The sequence below is a fragment of the Pleurodeles waltl genome, chromosome 2_2 (assembly GCF_031143425.1).
Source record: "Pleurodeles waltl isolate 20211129_DDA chromosome 2_2, aPleWal1.hap1.20221129, whole genome shotgun sequence".
Lineage (NCBI taxonomy): Eukaryota > Metazoa > Chordata > Amphibia > Caudata > Salamandridae > Pleurodeles > Pleurodeles waltl.
The window spans coordinates 621,240,292-621,259,995 of NC_090439.1; the positions used below are offsets into that span (position 1 = coordinate 621,240,292).

At 45.7% G+C, this 19,704-nt stretch overlaps 1 protein-coding gene across 4 annotated transcripts in view; it reads right to left on the reverse strand.

The window, feature by feature from the left end:
- RB1CC1 (RB1 inducible coiled-coil 1) overlaps window positions 1-19,704 on the reverse strand; it is a 486,536-nt gene that overhangs the window by 399,323 nt on the left and 67,509 nt on the right. For all 4 annotated transcript variants that reach the window (XM_069220165.1, XM_069220164.1, XM_069220163.1 and 1 more), the window contains exon 5: window positions 13,909-14,111. In XM_069220165.1, the coding sequence (XP_069076266.1) occupies window positions 13,909-14,111 (203 nt within the window). The remainder of the gene's footprint in view (window positions 1-13,908; window positions 14,112-19,704) is intronic.

The following is a 19,704-nucleotide window of genomic DNA, read 5'->3' on the forward strand; positions in this document are numbered from 1 at the left end:
TTTGTTGTACATACACACAGGCAATAAATGAGGAACACACACTCAGAGACAAATCCAGCCAATAGGTTTTGTTATAGAAAAATATCTTTTCTTAGTTTATTTTAAGAACCACAGGTTCAAATTCTACATGTAATATCTCATTTTAAAGGTATTGCAGGTAAGTACTTTAGGAACTTTGAATAATTACAGTAGCATATATACTTTTCACATAAAACACAAATAGCTGTTTTAAAAGTGGACACAGTGCAATTTTCACAGTTCCTGGGGGAGGTAAGTTTTTGTTAGTTTTAGCAGGTAAGTAAATCACTTACAAGTCTCAGGTTTGGGTCCAAGGTAGCCCACCGTGGGGGGTTCAGAGCAACCCCAAAGTTACCACACCAGCAGCTCAGGGCCGGTCGGGTGCAGAGGTCAAAGAGGTGCCCAAAACACATAGGCTTCAATGGAGAGAAGGGGGTGCCCCGGTTCCAGTCTGCCAGCAGGTAAGTACCCGCGTCTTCGGAGGGCAGACCAGGGGGGTTTTGTAGGGCACCGGGGGGGACACAAGTCAGCACAAAAAGTACACCCTCAGCAGCGCGGGGGCGGCCGGGTGCAGTGTGCAAACATGCGTCGGATTTTCAATGATGTTCAATGAGAGACCAAGGGATCTCTTCAGCGGTGCAGGCAGGCAAGGGGGGGGCTCCTCGGGGTAGCCACAACCTGGGCAAGGGAGAGGGCCTCCTGGGGGTCACTCCTGCACAGAAGTTCCGTTCCTTCAGGTGCTGGGGGCTGCGGGTGCAGGGTCTTTTCCAGCCGTCGGGACTTTAGGATCTGGCAGTCGCGGTCAGGGGGAGCCTCGGGATTCCCTCTGCAGGCGTCGCTGTGGGGACTCAGGGGGGACAACTTTGGTTACTCACAGTCTCGGAGTCGCCGGAGGGTCCTCCCTGAGGTGTTGGTTCTCCACCAGTCGAGTCAGGGTCGCCGGGTGCAGTGTTGCAAGTCTCACGCTTCTTGCGGGGAGTTGCAGGGGTCTTTAAATCTGCTCCTCTGTAACAAAGTTGCAGTCTTTTTGGAGCAGGTCCGCTGTCCTCAGGAGTTTCTTGTTCCTCTTGAAGCAGGGCAGTCCTCTGAGGATTCAGAGGTCGCTGGTCCTTGAGAAAGCGTCGCTGGAGCAGGGTTCTTTAGAAGGCAGGAGACAGGCCGGTAGGACTGGGGCCAAAGCAGTTGGTGTGTTCTTCCTTCTTCTGCAGGGGTTTTCAGCTCAGCAGTCTTCTTCTTCGGTAAGTTGCAGGAATCTCAATTCTTAGGTTCAGGGAAGCCCTTAAATACTAAATTTAAGGGCGTGTTTAGGTCTGGGGGGTTAGTAGCCAATGGCTACTAGCCCTGAGGGTGGGTACACCCTCTTTGTGCCTCCTCCCAAGGGGAGGGGGTCACATTCCTATCCCTATTGGGGGAATCCTCCATCTGCAAGATGGAGGATTTCTAAAAGTTAGAGTCACTTCAGCTCAGGACACCTTAGGGGCTGTCCTGACTGGCCAGTGACTCCTCCTTGTTATTCTCATTATTTCCTCCGGCCTTGCCGCCAAAAGTGGGGGCCGTGGCCGGAGGGGGCGGGCAACTCCACTAGCTGGAGTGTCCTGCAGTGCTGGAACAAAGGGGGTAAGCCTTTGAGGCTCACCGCCAGGTGTTACAGCTCCTGCCTGGGGGAGGTGATAGCATCTCCACCCAGTGCAGGCTTTGCTACTGGCCTCAGAGTGACAAAGGCACTCTCCCCATGGGGCCAGCAACATGTCTCGGTTGTGGCAGGCTGCTGGAACCAGTCAGCCTACACAGATAGTCGGTTAAGGTTTCAGGGGGCACCTCTAAGGTGCCCTCTGGGGTGTATTTCACAATAAAATGTACACTGGCATCAGTGTGCATTTATTGTGCTGAGAAGTTTGATACCAAACTTCCCAGTTTTCAGTGTAGCCATTATGGTGCTGTGGAGTCCGTGTTTGACAGACTCCCAGACCATATACTCTTATGGCTACCCTGCACTTACAATGTCTAAGGTTTGGCTTAGACACTGTAGGGGCACAGTACTCATGCACTGGTGCCCTCACCTATGGTATAATGCACCCTGCCTTAGGGCTGTAAGGCCTACTAGAGGGGTGACTTATCTATACTGCATAGGCAGTGTGAGGTTGGCATGGCACCCTGAGGGGAGTGCCATGTCGACTTACTCGTTTTGTTCTCATCAGCACACACAAGCTGGCAAGCAGTGTGTCTGTGCTGAGTGAGGGGTCCCCAGGGTGGCATAAGATATGCTGCAGCCCTTAGAGACCTTCCCTGGCATCAGGGCCCTTGGTACCAGGGGTACCAGTTACAAGGGACTTACCTGGATGCCATGGTGTGCCAATTGTGGAATCAAAAGTACAGGTTAGGGAAAGAACACTGGTGCTGGGGCCTGGTTAGCAGGCCTCAGCACACTTTCAATTCAAAACATAGCATCAGCAAAGGCAAAAAGTCAGGGGGTAACCATGCCAAGGAGGCATTTCCTTACATATGGGATCTTCAGAAACTGGGCAGGGTACTGTAGCCAGATTATAGGAAGGATGCAAACTTGACTCCAGGACCCCACAATAACAGCCAAATGGACTGCAGCCCTATAGGTGGAATGGCATCTATCTGCCTCCTGGTATATCCTTGGGTGCAGCAGCCTGCCAGGAAAATATTTGTTTCCAACTGCAGGAACCTCTAGTAAACAGTCAAAGGTACAGGAGTCCAATTAAGGGAAGGACATATATGTGATTCTAAGGACCTACAGCAATACACTAAAGTACTGTGGCCTGCTAGGAAAATATATGTTTCTAACTCCAGGGACCTCTGGTAACGCCCAATGATACTGCAGACTGGAAGGATAGGATTTGTGTTTTTTACTCCAGGTGCCTCTAGTAATGACTTCAGGTACAGTAGCCTGTAATGGAAAATATTTCTGAATGGCTAGAGGGACAGTGTTTTGATTGGATGCAATATATCGTTCTAATGTTAACATCAGAGGACCGTTTTTCTTTTTGTAAATTACGGCCTCATTTTAGGTTTCAGGAGATGGTATTACATCTAGTTCAGTTGCATGTCTTTACTCCCTGTGCTCTGCTCTCACTTGTCTGTTCCTACATACCATTGCCTGTTATTGGGTACCCATGTTAGTGTGAAAAAAGTCTAAGATACCCAACCCTGATTTGGCACAGGATTTCTTTATGGCTCGAGGGACCTCTTGCAATGACCTAAGGGACTGTAGCCTGATTATTTCAAGACGTGTCTGAATTCAGGAACCTCTAGTAACAGTCTAAAGTACTGCACCCTGCTTCATAAAATGTGTTTCGGACTCCAGTGACCTCAAGTAATGACCCAACCTAATGCAGTTCAATATAGAAAATGATCTGTGTCTCATTCTACTAAGACTGCAACGATAAGAATTTGTGTTTGACTTCAGGGACCTCTACTAACTACCCATGGTCTGCAGGCCTTTGCAGCAAAGACTTAAGTCTGAATGGAGGCACCTCTAGCAAAATAACCAGAAAAGCTGACAAGTCTGACTTGCATTTTTGGTTATAAGTCAGAACGATTAGCTTTGCAATGCGTGTTTAAGAAGAAGGAGACCAGCTTTTTGACTGTAGTTACCCATGCAAGGGATAATGTCAAGATTTGCTTGTTTTCCTTTCTGACATGCATCATTCTACACAGTAGAGTACAGAACAGTAGGTCGCAGGCTCACTTTTCTCTCAGAACATCTATTAGGATTTTTCAAATCAACAGCAGGAAACCAATCTGACAAACATAAATATTGGTGGCTATTACTATAGCCCTTTTTGATCTTCAGCATTAATTCCGGGTGAGTTCAAATGAGACAGACTCATATGAGATGTGTTTAGAAGAGAAGGCTATACACGGCTCATGCTGAACTGCAATAAAAGGTTAACTACAAAGACACAGACACCCACAAATTAAGATGTAACATTTCTCTGCTACAATGTAAATGAAAGAGTCCTTGTCGTTAAAAGCCAGTGCAGAGTTAAACTGTGACCATATAACCACTTATCACAATTAAAAATGTCCATGTAACAATGTGACAGTTTATTAGTAGTTAACACTGTTAACAACCAAGATAAGGCTTCTATCAGGAAGTTTTTTAAAGTATGTCTATTGCATTTTAAGATCATGGTTAGTAGACACACCTCTATCCAATAATGCTAGTCTTCAACTAGTTGCTCAAGGCATTAATCAGGACACAGGGCACCAAGACGGCACTATGCAGCTTAAGTTTAGAGACCTTGTTAATTGGTAACAATGACAAGGTGCAGAGATGTGGCATCACTACACAGCCAAAAATATGGTGATACGTAAAGGAGCATTGCTTTAATCCCAATATTTTGGGTAAGTTAAAAAGGAACACATGACACATGGGAGAAAATACAACACCAAAGGAACAACTGAGACCCCATTAAAAGCCTAAAGTAACCCATCCTAAGGACCCTCTCTGAACTTCCGGTATCAACAATGGAACAGAGATTATTCAGGCCCAACCTGAGAACCACCTATGACAAATGTCTTTCATAAATGAGACTGTTAATGTAGCTCATACCTCCCAGAACCAGCTCAGACCAGAGACTTCAGTCACTAGGGAATTCTGTAAACACTGATATTTTCTTGAATAATGGCATAGACTCTAAGGCCTCTTTGGTTTCATGAAATACAAAGTGAAGCCCAATAAACATTTATCATACAAAGTGTTCGCTGGAATTTTTCTCTACACCTCAACGACCCTCATTATATTTAACATCCACTATGGCCGGTGAATACAGACTTTTTTCTTCAGCAAAAATCTTAATCTAATTTCTTGTTTATCTATGGTCAGCGAAAAGACAATGTGGAGAGAGTTAAAGAAAGGGCAGAAGATGAAAGCGAGACATAAATCTGGGTAAGAAGAATGAGTGAATAATATATGCCTTCTCTGTTTCCCTCCAACTGCAAATGAAGGCTGCTCTGACCCTAGCTGGGCTAGCAAGAACAGGAGGACGGCTTTATTGACAGATGTATTATTAAGTGCTGAATTGAAGGAAGTGCTGCTTCACTATCCACGGATTCTATTTACCAGAATTTGGATTAAAAACGTTGAGGAATTTGTTTCTATAAAACAACAACGTGTATTACAAACCATCAAAGGTAATATATATCCCCGCCATAGAACATGGCATGAAGTACGTTTGCTTCAGAAAGATGCTGGCACTTCGGCGTCTAGAAAAGCGAATATTAAAAATATAGCACACATCTACAGAAACCACACACCACACCCACTAATGTGAATGTTGGCAAAGCGTTCGTTAATGTTACTATACTGGCTATCTTTTGGCTATGCCTGTGTTGTTAAAATATAAACCACTACAAATGTACTTGTCCACTAAGCTAGGGCAACCAAACAAGTCCAACTGACTAGATTAGCTAACTTATGTTATAGCGGGATCGTGCATATTTGGATTGGCAAATTAAAGTTGAGGAATTGCAATACTATATAAAGTTATGGATGGTAAATGAGCGAATGGCAAGGTTCATAATAAAAGATCTGGATCGTTATAACATTGTAAACTCACTCACAAGAGCAAGGCTTTTCGCTCGTTCAGCATTAAAACATAGAAGGGTCTACATTGATAAACCAAAAAATGTAGTGTAGTTTTGCTGCCCTCCAGAGGCTTGCCGTAGTAATGCAGCAATACGAGTGAAAATAGAAATAGGAAAGCCTTTAGGATATAAATAAATCACAACTATCGGCACCCTAGACCAAGCATTTGCAATGCAATCGGTCTCGCATTTGCTCCAGTTAGAGCTATTGCCGTTGTAAATTCCTAACTGGACTTTTCTTGCCAGATAAACTGAAAATGAAAAGTAAAACATTAGTTGGCAAAAGCGAATCGATTCAAAGCGACATGGCCGCCATGAGCACGAAGGAGAGACACAAAAGCAAAAAGAAGTTTGCTCACAGTCAAACATATCAGCAATCGTGCAATTATCCATGTAACAGGGCCAGTCTCCAAGGCAGTAACAAAACTTCCCCAAGGAGGGAAAAACGTAAAGCATTTACCAATGATGATAAAGGATTTTTGAAAGGTAAGCCCACGAACGAGTGAAAGTGATGGGTGTAAGGTGGGAGTGGTTAAAAGCCCACAATACTTATAACAGGTCAAAGCGCTCGAGCGCTCAACCTAAAAATGGAGAAAGACTTCAGCAAAGGTGCAGGGGGCAGAAAAGGACAGACTGAGAACGGAGCAGAGAGAAGTGGACAAAGACACAGAAAGAGAAGGCTAATTATAGGGAGAGAGGAAAAGAGCAAAAAAAGAGACACACTGGAAAAACAGGTGAGATGCAGCAGAGAAAGAAAAGTAACTGTTTAAGCACGGAAAGGGGCGTAAAAAGGCTAGACGGGCGATCTAGAAGAAAAAGGTATGGGAAAAAAGATGGAGAACTATTGGTAGTGGAAATTCAGTATGAGAGAGGAGAATGAAAGAGTCGAGGGAGGCTAAGACAACAGAGTTGGTTCAGTCTAGTGTCTCCAGAGCAGGTACTCCATCTACGCAGGATCTAACAGCATGTTACAAGTCTCTGCTTGATACATAACATTCAGCACTTCTCCAAAATGTAAGTATCTTGCAGATGGAAGATCCCCCCAATAGGGATAGGAATGTGACCCCCTCCCCTTGGGAGGAGGCACAAAGAGGGTGTAGCCACCCTCGGGGCTAGTAGCCATTGGCTACTGCCCTCCCTGACCTAAACACACCCCTAAATTATGTATTTAGGGGCTCCCCTGAACCTAGGAACTCAGATTCCTGCAACCTAAGAAGAAGAGGACTGCTAAACTGAAAAACCCTGCAGAGAAGACGGAGACACCAACTGCTTTGGCCCCAGCTCTACCGGCCTGTCTCCCCACTTCTGAAGAAACTGCTCCAGCGACGCTCTCCCCAGGGACCAGCGACCTCTGAATCCTCAGAGGACTGCCCTGCTCTAGAAGGACCAAGATCTCCAGAGAACAGCGGCATCTTTCACCTAAAATGTACCATTGTTTCCACAATTGGCACAACCCTGGCACCTAGATAAGTCCCTTGTAACTGGTACCCCTGGTACCAAGGGCCCTGATGCCAGGGAAGGTCTCTAAGGGCTGCAGCATGTCTTATGCCACCCTAGGGACCCCTCACTCAGCACAGACACACTGCTTGCCAGCTTGTGTGTGCTGATGGGAAGAAAATGACTAAGTCGACATGGCACTCCCCTCAGGGTGCCATGCCAACCTCCCACTGCCTGTGGCATAGGTAAGTCACCCCTCTAGTAGGCCTTACAGCCCTAAGGCAGGGTGCACTATACCACAGGTGAGGGCATATGTGCATGAGCACTATGCCCCTACAGTGTCTAAGCAAAACCTTAGACATTGTAAGTGCAGGGTAGCCATAAGAGTATATGGTCTGGGAGTCTGTCAAAAACGAACTCCACAGCTCCATAATGGCTACACTGAATACTGGGAAGTTTAGTATCGAACTTCTCAGAATAATAAACCCACACTGATGCCAGTGTTGGATTTATTAAAAAATGCACACAGAGGGCATCTTAGAGATACCCCCTGTATTTTACCCAATTGTTCAGTGCAGGACTGACTGGTCTGTGCCAGCCTGCTGCTGAGAGACGAGTGTCTGACCTCATGCGGTGAGAGCCTTTGTGCTCTCTGAGGACAGAAACAGAGCCTGCTCTGGGTGGAGGTGCTTCACACCTCCCCCCTGCAGGAACTGTAACACCTAGCAGTGAGCTTCAAAGGCTCAAGCTTCGTGTTACAATGCCCCAGGGCACTCCAGCTAGTGGAGATGCCCGCCTCCTGGACCCAGCCCCCACTTTTGGCGGCAAGTCCAGGAGAGATAATGAGAAAAACAAGGAGGAGTCACTGGCCAGTCAGGACAGCCCCTAAGGTGTCCTGAGCTGAGGTGACTCTGACTTTTAGAAATCCTCCATCTTGTAGAAGGAGGATTCCCCCAATAGGGATAGGAATGTGACCCCCTCCCCTTGGGAGGAGGCACAAAGAGGGTGTACCCACCCTCAGGGCTAGTAGCCATTGGCTACTAACCCCCCAGACCTAAACACGCCCTTAAATTTAGTATTTAAGGGCTTCCCTGAACCTAAAGATTTAGATTCCTGCAACTACAAGAAGAAGGACTGCCTAGCTGAAAACCCCTGCAGAGGAAGACCAGAAGACAACAACTGCCTTGGCTCCAGAAACTCACCGGCCTGTCTCCTGCCTTCCAAAGAACTCTGCTCCAGCGACGCCTTCCAAAGGGACCAGCGACCTCTGAATCCTCTGAGGACTGCCCTGCTTCGACGACGACAAGAAACTCCAGAGGACAGCGGACCTGCTCCAAAAAGACTGCAACTTTATCCAAAGGAGCAGCTTTAAAGAACCCTGCAATCTCCCCGCAAGAAGCGTGAGACTTGCAACACTGCACCCGGCGACCCCGACTCGGCTGGTGGAGAACCAACACCTCAGGGAGGACCCCCGGACTACTCTACGACTGTGAGTACCAAAACCTGTCCCCCCTGAGCCCCCACAGCGCTGCCTGCAGAGGGAATCCCGAGGCTTCCCCTGACCGCGACTCTCTGAAACCTAAGTCCCGACGCCTGGAAAAGACCCTGCACCCGCAGCCCCCAGGACCTGAAGGACCGGACTTTCACTGCAGAAGTGACCCCCAGGAGTCCCTCTCCCTTGCCCAAGTGGAGGTTTCCCCGAGGAAGCCCCCCCTTGCCTGCCTGCAGTGCTGAAGAGATCCCTTGATCTCTCATTGACTTCCATTGCGAACCCGACGCTTGTTCTAACACTGCACCCGGCCGCCCCGCGCCGCTGAGGGTGAAATTTCTATGTGGGCTTGTGTCCCCCCCGGTGCCCTACAAAACCCCCCTGGTCTGCCCTCCGAAGACGCGGGTACTTACCTGCTGGCAGACTGGAACCGGGGCACCCCCTTCTCTCCATTGAAGCCTATGCGTTTTGGGCACCACTTTGAACTCTGCACCTGACCGGCCCTGAGCTGCTGGTGTGGTAACTTTGGGGTTGCTCTGAACCCCCAACGGTGGGCTACCTTGGACCAAGAACTGAACCCTGTAAGTGTCTTACTTACCTGGTAAAACTAACAAAAACTTACCTCCCCCAGGAACTGTGAAAATTGCACTAAGTGTCCACTTTTAAAATAGCTATTTGTGAATAACTTGAAAAGTATACATGCAATTGAAATGATTCAAAGTTCCTAATGTACTTACCTGCAATACCTTTCAAACAAGATATTACATGTTAAATTTGAACCTGTGGTTCTTAAAATAAACTAAGAAAAGATATTTTTCTATAACAAAACCTATTGACTGGATTTGTCTCTGAGTGTGTGTACCTCATTTATTGTCTATGTGTATGTACAACAAATGCTTAACACTACTCCTTGGATAAGCCTACTGCTCGACCACACTACCACAAAACAGAGCATTAGTATTATCTCTTTTTACCACTATTTTACCTCTAAGGGGAACCCTTGGACTCTGTGCATGCTATTCCTTACTTTGAAATAGCACATACAGAGCCAACTTCCTACAGCTAGCAAGAACAGGAGGACGGCTTTATTGACAGATGTATTATTAAGTGCTGAATTGAAGGAAGTGCTGCTTCACTATCCACGGATTCTATTTACCAGAATTTGGATTAAAAACGTTGAGGAATTTGTTTCTATAAAACAACAACGTGTATTACAAACCATCAAAGGTAATATATATCCCCGCCATAGAACATGGCATGAAGTACGTTTGCTTCAGAAAGATGCTGGCACTTCGGCGTCTAGAAAAGTGAATATTAAAAATATAGCACACATCTACAGAAACCACACACCACACCCACTAATGTGAATGTTGGCAAAGCGTTCGTTAATGTTACTATACTGGCTATCTTTTGGCTATGCCTGTGTTGTTAAAATATAAGCCACTACAAATGTACTTGTCCACTAAGCTAGGGCAACCAAACAAGTCCAACTGACTAGATTAGCTAGCTTATGTTATAGCGGGATCGTGCATATTTGGATTGGCAAATTAAAGTTGAGGAATTGCAATACTATATAAAGTTATGGATGGTAAATGAGCGAATGGCAAGGTTCATAATAAAAGATCTGGATTGTTATAACATTGTAAACTCACTCACAAGAGCAAGGCTTTTCGCTCGTTCAGCATTAAAACATAGAAGGGTCTACATTGATAAACCAAAAAATGTAGTGTAGTTTTGCTGCCCTCCAGAGGCTTGCCGTAGTAATGCAGCAATACGAGTGAAAATAGAAATAGGAAAGCCTTTAGGATATAAATCACAACTATCGGCACCCTAGACCAAGCATTTGCAATGCAATCGGTCTCGCATTTGCTCCAGTTAGAGCTATTGCCGTTGTAAATTCCTAACTGGACTTTTCTTGCCAGATAAACTGAAAATGAAAAGTAAAACATTAGTTGGCAAAAGCGAATCGATTCAAAGCGACATGGCCGCCATGAGCACGAAGGAGAGACACAAAAGCAAAAAGAAGTTTGCTCACAGTCAAAATATCCGCAATCGTGCAATTATCCATGTAACAGGGCCAGTCTCCAAGGCAGTAACAAAACTTCCCCAAGGAGGGAAAAACGTAAAGCATTTACCAATGATGATAAAGGATTTTTGAAAGGTAAGCCCACGAACGAGTGAAAGTGATGGGTGTAAGGTGGGAGTGGTTAAAAGCCCACAATACTTATAACAGGTCAAAGCGCTCGAGCGCTCAACCTAAAAATGGAGAAAGACTTCAGCAACAAAGGTGCAGGGGGCAGAAAAGGACAGACTGAGAACGGAGCAGAGAGAAGTGGACAAAGACACAGAAAGAGAAGGCTAATTATAGGGAGAGAGGAAAAGAGCAACAAAAGAGACACACTGGAAAAACAGGTGAGATGCAGCAGAGAAAGAAAAGTAACTGTTTAAGCACGGAAAGGGGCGTAAAAAGGCTGGACGGGCGATCTAGAAGAAAAAGGTATGGGAAAAAAGATGGAGAACTATTGGTAGTGGAAATTCAGTATGAGAGAGGAGAATGAAAGAGTCGAGGGAGGCTAAGACAACAGAGTTGGTTCAGTCTAGTGTCTCCAGAGCAGGTACTCCATCTACGCAGGATCTAACAGCATGTTACAAGTCTCTGCTTGATACATAACATTCAGCACTTCTCCAAAATGTAAGTATCTTGCAGATGGAAGATCCCCCCAATAGGGATAGGAATGTGACCCCCTCCCCTTGGGAGGAGGCACAAAGAGGGTGTAGCCACCCTCGGGGCTAGTAGCCATTGGCTACTGCCCTCCCTGACCTAAACACACCCCTAAATTATGTATTTAGGGGCTCCCCTGAACCTAGGAACTCAGATTCCTGCAACCTAAGAAGAAGAGGACTGCTAAACTGAAAAACCCTGCAGAGAAGACGGAGACACCAACTGCTTTGGCCCCAGCTCTACCGGCCTGTCTCCCCACTTCTGAAGAAACTGCTCCAGCGACGCTCTCCCCAGGGACCAGCGACCTCTGAATCCTCAGAGGACTGCCCTGCTCTAGAAGGACCAAGAAACTCCAGAGAACAGCGGCCCTGTTCACCAAAGACTGCAACTTTGTTTCCAAAGAAGCAACTTCAAGACAACTGCGTTTCCCGCCGGAAGCGTGAGACTTGCTACTCTGCACCCGACGCCCCCGGCTTGACTTGTGGAGAAACAACACTTCAGGGAGGACTCCCCGGTGACTACGAGACTGTGAGTAGCCAGAGTTGCCCCCCCTGAGCCCCCACAGCGACGCCTGCAGAGGGAATCCCGAGGCTCCCCCTGACCGCGACTGCCTGACCCCCAGATCCCGACGCCTGGAAAAGACTCTGCACCCGCAGCCCGCAGGACCTGAAAGATCAGAACTCCAGTGCAGGAGTGACCCCCAGGAGGCCCTCTCCTTTGCCCAGGTGGTGGCTACCCCGAGGAGCCCCCCCCTTGCCTGCCTGCATCGCTGAAGAGACCCCTTGGTCTCCCATTGATTTCCATTGGAAACCCGACGTGTGTTTGCACACTGCACCTGGCCGCCCCCGTGCTGCTGAGGGTGTACTTTCTGTGCTAACTTGTGTCCCCCCCGGTGCCCTACAAAACCCCCCTGGTCTGCCCTCCGAAGACACGGGTACTTACCTGCTGGCAGACTGGAACCGGGGCACCCCCTTCTCCATTGAAGCCTATGCGTTTTGGGCACCACTTTGAACTCTGCACCTGACCGGCCCTGAGCTGCTGGTGTGGTAACTTTGGGGTTGCTCTGAACCCCCAACGGTGGGCTACCTTGGACCCAAACTTGAACCCCATAGGTGGTTTACTTGCCTACAAAAACTAACAAATACTTACCGCCCCCAGGAACTGTTGAAAATTGCACTGTCTAGTTTTAAAATAGCTATATGTGATTTATTTGAAAAGTATATATGCTATTGTGATTATTCAAAACTCCTAAAGTACTTACCTGCAATACCTTTCATTTGAAGTATTACATGTAAAATTTGAACCTGTGGTAAAAAGGTCCTTCTTAGCTGCATTCAGATGACACCAACAATCTCATTTTATAAATGAGATACCAAATATGCCATGGCTGGCATGAAAAAATTAAATGCCATGCTCAATCTAAATCACTTAGAGCAGTGGTTCCCAAACTTTTGATTTCTGTGGACTCCTACTTTATCAGAACTGAAACCCAGGAACCCCCAGTTAATCATTATTGGGGCCAGATGGATCAAAACTTTTTGCATTCGCAAATGGTGCGAACGTACGTTTGCAAATGCAAAAATGCCTTTCATATGTATGAAGGGCATTCACTATGCAATTTTAAGGAATCGCTAAAATAGCGATTCCTTAAAATTGTGACCCTGTTTAGAGGATCGCAAATTGCGATTCTCTAAATGAGAAATCGCATAAAAGGAAACCTTATTTGCGATTTCTTAAGCACACGTATCAAGCTTTTCCTTAATGCGAATTTGGCATTAAGGAATCGCAACCATGTACAAATTTTCAAAATGCATTACAAATGCATTTTTAAAATTGACATGTAGCGCACACATGCTCCTTTGGCATATGTGCGTCTTACATGTCCTAAAACATTTTTTGGGGGTGCAGCAGAGGGGGCTGCATTTCTGAAATTGTGAATTCCAGTTAGGAATTCGCAATTTAGGAAATGCAAAAAATGCGCAAATATGGGCCTAGAAGCCCATAGGTGCGAATTGGGTCAGAATCGCTATTTGCGATTCGGTAATAGCATTTGCAATTTTTAAGGAATCGCTGTTACTGAATCGCAAATATGATACATACCATTTTGCGACTCTGAAATAGCGATTTCTTAAACATCGCTATTTGAGGATCGCAAAATGGATTCTTGATACATCTGGCCCCTAATCTGTTAATATTATTACATTTTCTAAGCAGCCGTGGACCCCCATGGGTCCCCGGACCACAGATTCTGAACCACTGACTTAGAGTAACAAATAAATCATATTGTATTTAATGTTGGTTTAATTTATTATCTTATTTTCATACGGGGCATATACTGTTGTATCATCAAGACAGTCTAATTTTCAAATTTTTATGATTATATACCCACATCCCTCGGCATTTCTTTTGGACTATACAACAATGGCTAGAAAATAAAATGCAAGGATTACTTTAAGCAATACATTATGTATAGGTTCACCTACATATTTGTGATTGGAATCAGAAAGAAAACAGAAAAATACCCTGTCAATGTAAGAGTTTGTGACAGAAGACACTAAAAGTAACACAATCCATGCATGACAAACACTAATTTTAAAATAGTTTTTTATTTTTTATTTTCACTTACTTAGTAAGCTTCAGCTTGATGTCGTCTATAGATTGTAGATAACCCGAATATGCGTTTTCAAACCTGAGTAGCAGCTTTTGGTAGGAGTGCGTACAATCCTCTAAATTGGCCATGATAGCAGCCCAACCCTGATGCTGAAGGTGCTCATCGTGGACCAGACCTTCACAAAACGAGCAAAGCTTCTTGGCAATTTCATACATTTCCTAAGGGAATGATAAACAAATACCTTCTTTATAATACTATAACTACATGCCAACGGAAACAATATCTAGATAACAGATTGAAAAATCAGAAATTAAGCTGGTCAAAACACAAACACATGAAAAGAAAGTTAGTGATTAATTTCAGTAGCAATACCTCCTGTACATTCCCACACTTACAATATGTGCACTACCAGGGCGGGAACGCTGCAACACTAAAATAAAAACTCTAGTTTTTGGACAAAATTAAAGCCCCAGTAATATTGGTAGGCATGTTTAAAGAAATGCACACAGACATACACTCGCACAAAACAGCACTCATTTTCTTTACTTTCTCTATTAAATGAGATTCTTCTATTTCAAACTGCAATCTTCGCCTAAACCATCTTTTGTATGCCTCTCAGTAATTGAAAACTTGTATTGAGAGAAAAGCTGCAGACTAGGATGGTCAACATCAGCATTTAGACCCTACTCACTTCCAAAATAATGGTCATAAATGGGTGTTGTGTGTATAAGTAATAATAATGAGGTTTAGCTTCAGTTTTAATCAATTTGATGTTGCTTAATTCCTATTTCATGGTAGATTGGGTGGTTTTTATTTCCCATTCTAAGGTGGAAATCATGTTTATAATCATTCACAGGGCAGCACAACAGAGTAAATGGACAAACACTGACAAAATCATCTGAAAAATGGATGATACGGAAATAAAACAATTATCTTTTCTGCAGTAAAACTACATAAAACAAGACAAAAACTCCCATATATGAAAAGCGCTTCATTTGTAAAGACTATACAATTTATGCAGGATCCTAATTATATAAAAATCATCTGAATTCCTTTACCTCAATGGAAGATAAGACTGCATACTCCTAGGCATACCAACATAGTATTTACCAAGCACAAAGAAGAAATCCATGCGTCTGTGGTCCTTCTAGAAGGACAACATAACAGACATTTTAAAGCTAACTGAAAAAAATTATAGATAAAACGTATAGATTGCCTTCACCTTTTTCCTTGTTGAATTGGAAGCTTAAATCATCCATTTCCCTAAAAAAACAGAACCATAAGCAACTCGGAGACTACCTACCAACACTCAACACTGATTATTACTTTTGTTACAGGGAGCCAAAAACCGGTTTCTTAATCTTCTTCAGGAACTTCCTTGTCTAGTTCACGGACTTCCTCTTCCTTAGTCACTAGAAACTCAAAAATACCCTAAAAACAGAAACTCTCCATCTTCCCTTCACCTTCTTTCAAGACTGAGATTTTCATCTCCCTTTAACTGCAATATTGTGGTTCAAGCCTCTTATGCTAACTTTAAATAATATCAATGTCATTCGCTTTTTTTAACCACATGGAAACTAATTAATTATACTAATTTTTGCACATCACATGCATCTTCTGCTACTATATCCCTCCCACCAAATTCTATATTGATAACCCAGTCCCCACCTTATTCCTGAAATAGGTGGGGAAAGCCACTTTGCATCTCATATTCTGCCTTGCCATGTGTGATTATCTCAGTGTCAACTTTAGGTTGCCACAAACCACCTTTCCCTCCTAAGATTGGGTGGGGCACTGCGGGCTAGTGTAAGGAAATGCCTCCTTGGCATGGTTGCCCCCTGACTTTTTGCCTTTGCTGATGCTATGTTTACAATTGAAAGTGTGCTGAGGCCTGCTAACCAGGCCCCAGCACCAGTGTTCTTTCCCTAACCTGTACTTTTGTATCCACAATTGGCAGACCCTGGCATCCAGATAAGTCCCTTGTAACTGGTACTTCTAGTACCAAGGGCCCTGATGCCAAGGAAGGTCTCTAAGGGCTGCAGCATGTCTTATGCCACCCTGGAGACCTCTCACTCAGCACAGACACACTGCTTGCCAGCTTGTGTGTGCTAGTGAGGACAAAACGAGTAAGTCGACATGGCACTCCCCTCAGGGTGCCATGCCAGCCTCTCACTGCCTATGCAGTATAGGTAAGACACCCCTCTAGCAGGCCTTACAGCCCTAAGGCAGGGTGCACTATACCATAGGTGAGGGTACCAGTGCATGAGCATGGTACCCCTACAGTGTCTAAACAAAACCTTAGACATTGTAAGTGCAGGGTAGCCATAAGAGTATATGGTCTGGGAGTCTGTCAAACACGAACTCCACAGCACCATAATGGCTACACTGAAAACTGGGAAGTTTGGTATCAAACTTCTCAGCACAATAAATGCACACTGATGCCAGTGTACATTTTATTGCAAAATACACCCCAGAGGGCACCTTAGAGGTGCCCCCTGAAACTTAACCGACTATCTGTGTAGGCTGACTAGTTCCAGCAGCCTGCCACACTAGAGACATGTTGCTGGCCCCATGGGGAGAGTGCCTTTGTCACTCTGAGGCCAGTAACAAAGCCTGCACTGGGTGGAGATGCTAACACCTCCCCCAGGCAGGAGCTGTAACACCTGGCGGTGAGCCTCAAAGGCTCACCCCTTTGTCACAGCACCGCAGGACACTCCAGCTAGTGGAGTTGCCCGCCCCCTCCGGCCCGGGCCCCACTTTTGGCGGCAAGGCCGGAGAAAATAATGAGAATAACAAGGAGGAGTCACTGGCCAGTCAGGACAGCCCCTAAGGTGTCCTGAGCTGAGGTGACTCTAACTTTTAGAAATCCTCCATCTTGCAGATGGAGGATTCCCCCAATAGGGTTAGGATTGTGACCCCCTCCCCTTGGGAGGAGACACAAAGAGGGTGTACCCACCCTCAGGGCTAGTAGCCATTGGCTACTAACCCCCCAGACCTAAACACGCCCTTAAATTTAATATTTAAGGGCTACCCTGAACCCTAGAGAATTAGATTCCTGCGACAACAAGAAGAAGGACTGCCCAGCTGAAAACCCCTGCAGAGGAAGACCAGAAGACAACAACTGCCTTGGCTCCAGAAACTCACCGGCCTGTCTCCTGCCTTCCAAAGAACTCTGCTCCAGCGACGCCTTCCAAAGGGACCAGCGACCTCTGAATCCTCTGAGGACTGCCCTGCTTCGACGACGACCAGAAACTCCCGAGGACAGCGGACCTGCTCCAAAAAGACTGCAACTTTGTTTCAAGGAGCAGCTTTAAAGACCCCTGCAACTCCCCGCAAGAAGCGTGAGACTTGCAACACTGCACCCGGCGACCCCGACTCGGCTGGTGGAGAACCAACACCTCAGGGAGGACCCCCGGACTACTCTCCGACTGTGAGTACCAAAACCTGTCCCCCCTGAGCCCCCACAGCGCCGCCTGCAGAGGGAATCCCGAGGCTTCCCCTGACCGCGACTCTCTGAAACCTAAGTCCCGACGCCTGGAAAGGACCCTGCACCCGCAGCCCCCAGGACCTGAAGGACCGGACTTTCACTGGAGAAGTGACCCCCAGGAGTCCCTCTCCCTTGCCCAAGTGGAGGTTTCCCCGAGGAAGCCCCCCCTTGCCTGCCTGCAGCGCTGAAGAGATCCGTTGATCTCTCATAGACTAACATTGCGAACCCGACGCTTGTTTCTACACTGCACCCGGCCGCCCCCGCGCTGCTGAGGGTGAAATTTCTGTGTGGGCTTGTGTCCCCCCCGGTGCCCTACAAAACCCCCCTGGTCTGCCCTCCGAAGACGCGGGTACTTACCTGCAAGCAGACCGGAACCGGGGCACCCCCTTCTCTCCATTCTAGCCTATGCGTTTTGGGCACCACTTTGAACTCTACACCTGACCGGCCCTGAGCTGCTGGTGTGGTGACTTTGGGGTTGCTCTGAACCCCCAACGGTGGGCTACCTTGGACCAAGAACTGAACCCTGTAAGTGTCTTACTTACCTGGTAAAACTAACAAAAACTTACCTCCCCCAGGAACTGTGAAAATTGCACTAAGTGTCCACTTTTAAAGTAGCTATTTGTGAATAACTTGAAAAGTATACATGCAATTGAAATGATTCAAAGTTCCTAATGTACTTACCTGCAATACCTTTCAAACAAGATATTACATGTTAAATTTGAACCTGTGGTTCTTAAAATAAACTAAGAAAAGATATTTTTCTATAACAAAACCTATTGGCTGGATTTGTCTCTGAGTGTGTGTACCTCATTTATTGTCTATGTGTATGTACAACAAATGCTTAACACTACTCCTTGGATAAGCCTACTGCTCGACCACACTACCACGAAATAGAGCATTAGTATTATCTATTTTTACCACTATTTTACCTCTAAGGGGAACCCTTGGACTCTGTGCATGCTATTCCTTACTTTGAAATAGCACATACAGAGCCAACTTCCTACATTGGTGGATCAGCGGTGGGGTACAAGACTTTGCATTTGCTGGACTACTCAGCCAATACCTGATCACACGACAAATTCCAAAATTGTCATTAGAAATTGATTTTTGCAATTTGAAAAGTTTTCTAAATTCTTAAAAGACCTGCTAGGGCCTTGTGTTAGATCCTGAACCAGTTGTAGATTCTTAAAAAGTATTCCAACTTTTAGAAGCAAAATGTCTAGCACAGATGTGACTGTGGTGGAACTCGACACCACACCTTACCTCCATCTTAAGATGAGGGAGCTAAGGTCACTCTGTAAAATAAAGAAAATAACAATGGGCCCCAAACCTACCAAAATACAGCTCCAGGAGCTTTTGGCAGAGTTTGAAAAGGCCAACCCCTCTGAGGGTGGCAACTCAGAGGAAGAGGATAGTGACTTGGAGGAAAATTCCCCCCTACCAGTCCTATCTAGGGAGAACAGGGTCTCTCAAACCCTGACTCCAAAAATAATAGTCAGAGATGCTGGTTCCCTCACAGGAGAGACCAACACCTCTGAAATCACTGAGGATAACTCCAGTGAAGAGGACATCCAGTTAGCCAGGATGGCCAAAAGATTGGCTTTGGAAAGACAGATCCTAGCCATAGAGAGGGAAAGACAAGAGATGGGCCTAGGACCCATCAATGGTGGCAGCAACATAAATAGGGTCAGAGATTCTCCTGACATGTTGAAAATCCCTAAAGGGATTGTAACTAAATATGAAGATGGTGATGACATCACCAAATGGTTCACAGCTTTTGAGAGGGCTTGTGTAACCAGAAAAGTGAACAGATCTCACTGGGGTGCTCTCCTTTGGGAAATGTTCACAGGAAAGTGTAGGGATAGACTCCTCACACTCTCTGGACAAGATGCAGAATCTTATGACCTCATGAAGGGTACCCTGATTGAGGGCTTTGGATTCTCCACTGAGGAGTATAGGATTAGATTCAGGGGGGCTCATAAATCCTCGAGCCAGACCTGGGTTGACTTTGTAGACTACTCAGTAAAAACACTAGATGGTTGGATTCAAGGCAGTGGTGTAAGTAATTATGATGGGCTGTACAATTTATTTGTGAAAGAACACCTGTTAAGTAATTGTTTCAATGATAAACTGCATCAGCATCTGGTAGACCTAGGACCAATTTCTCCCCAAGAATTGGGAAAGAAGGCGGACCATTGGGTCAAGACTAGGGTGTCCAAAACTTCCACAGGGGGTGACCAAAAGAAAGGGGTCACAAAACCTCCCCAGGGGAAAGGTGGTGAGACAGCCAAAAATAAAAATAGTCAAGAGTCTTCTAAAGGCCC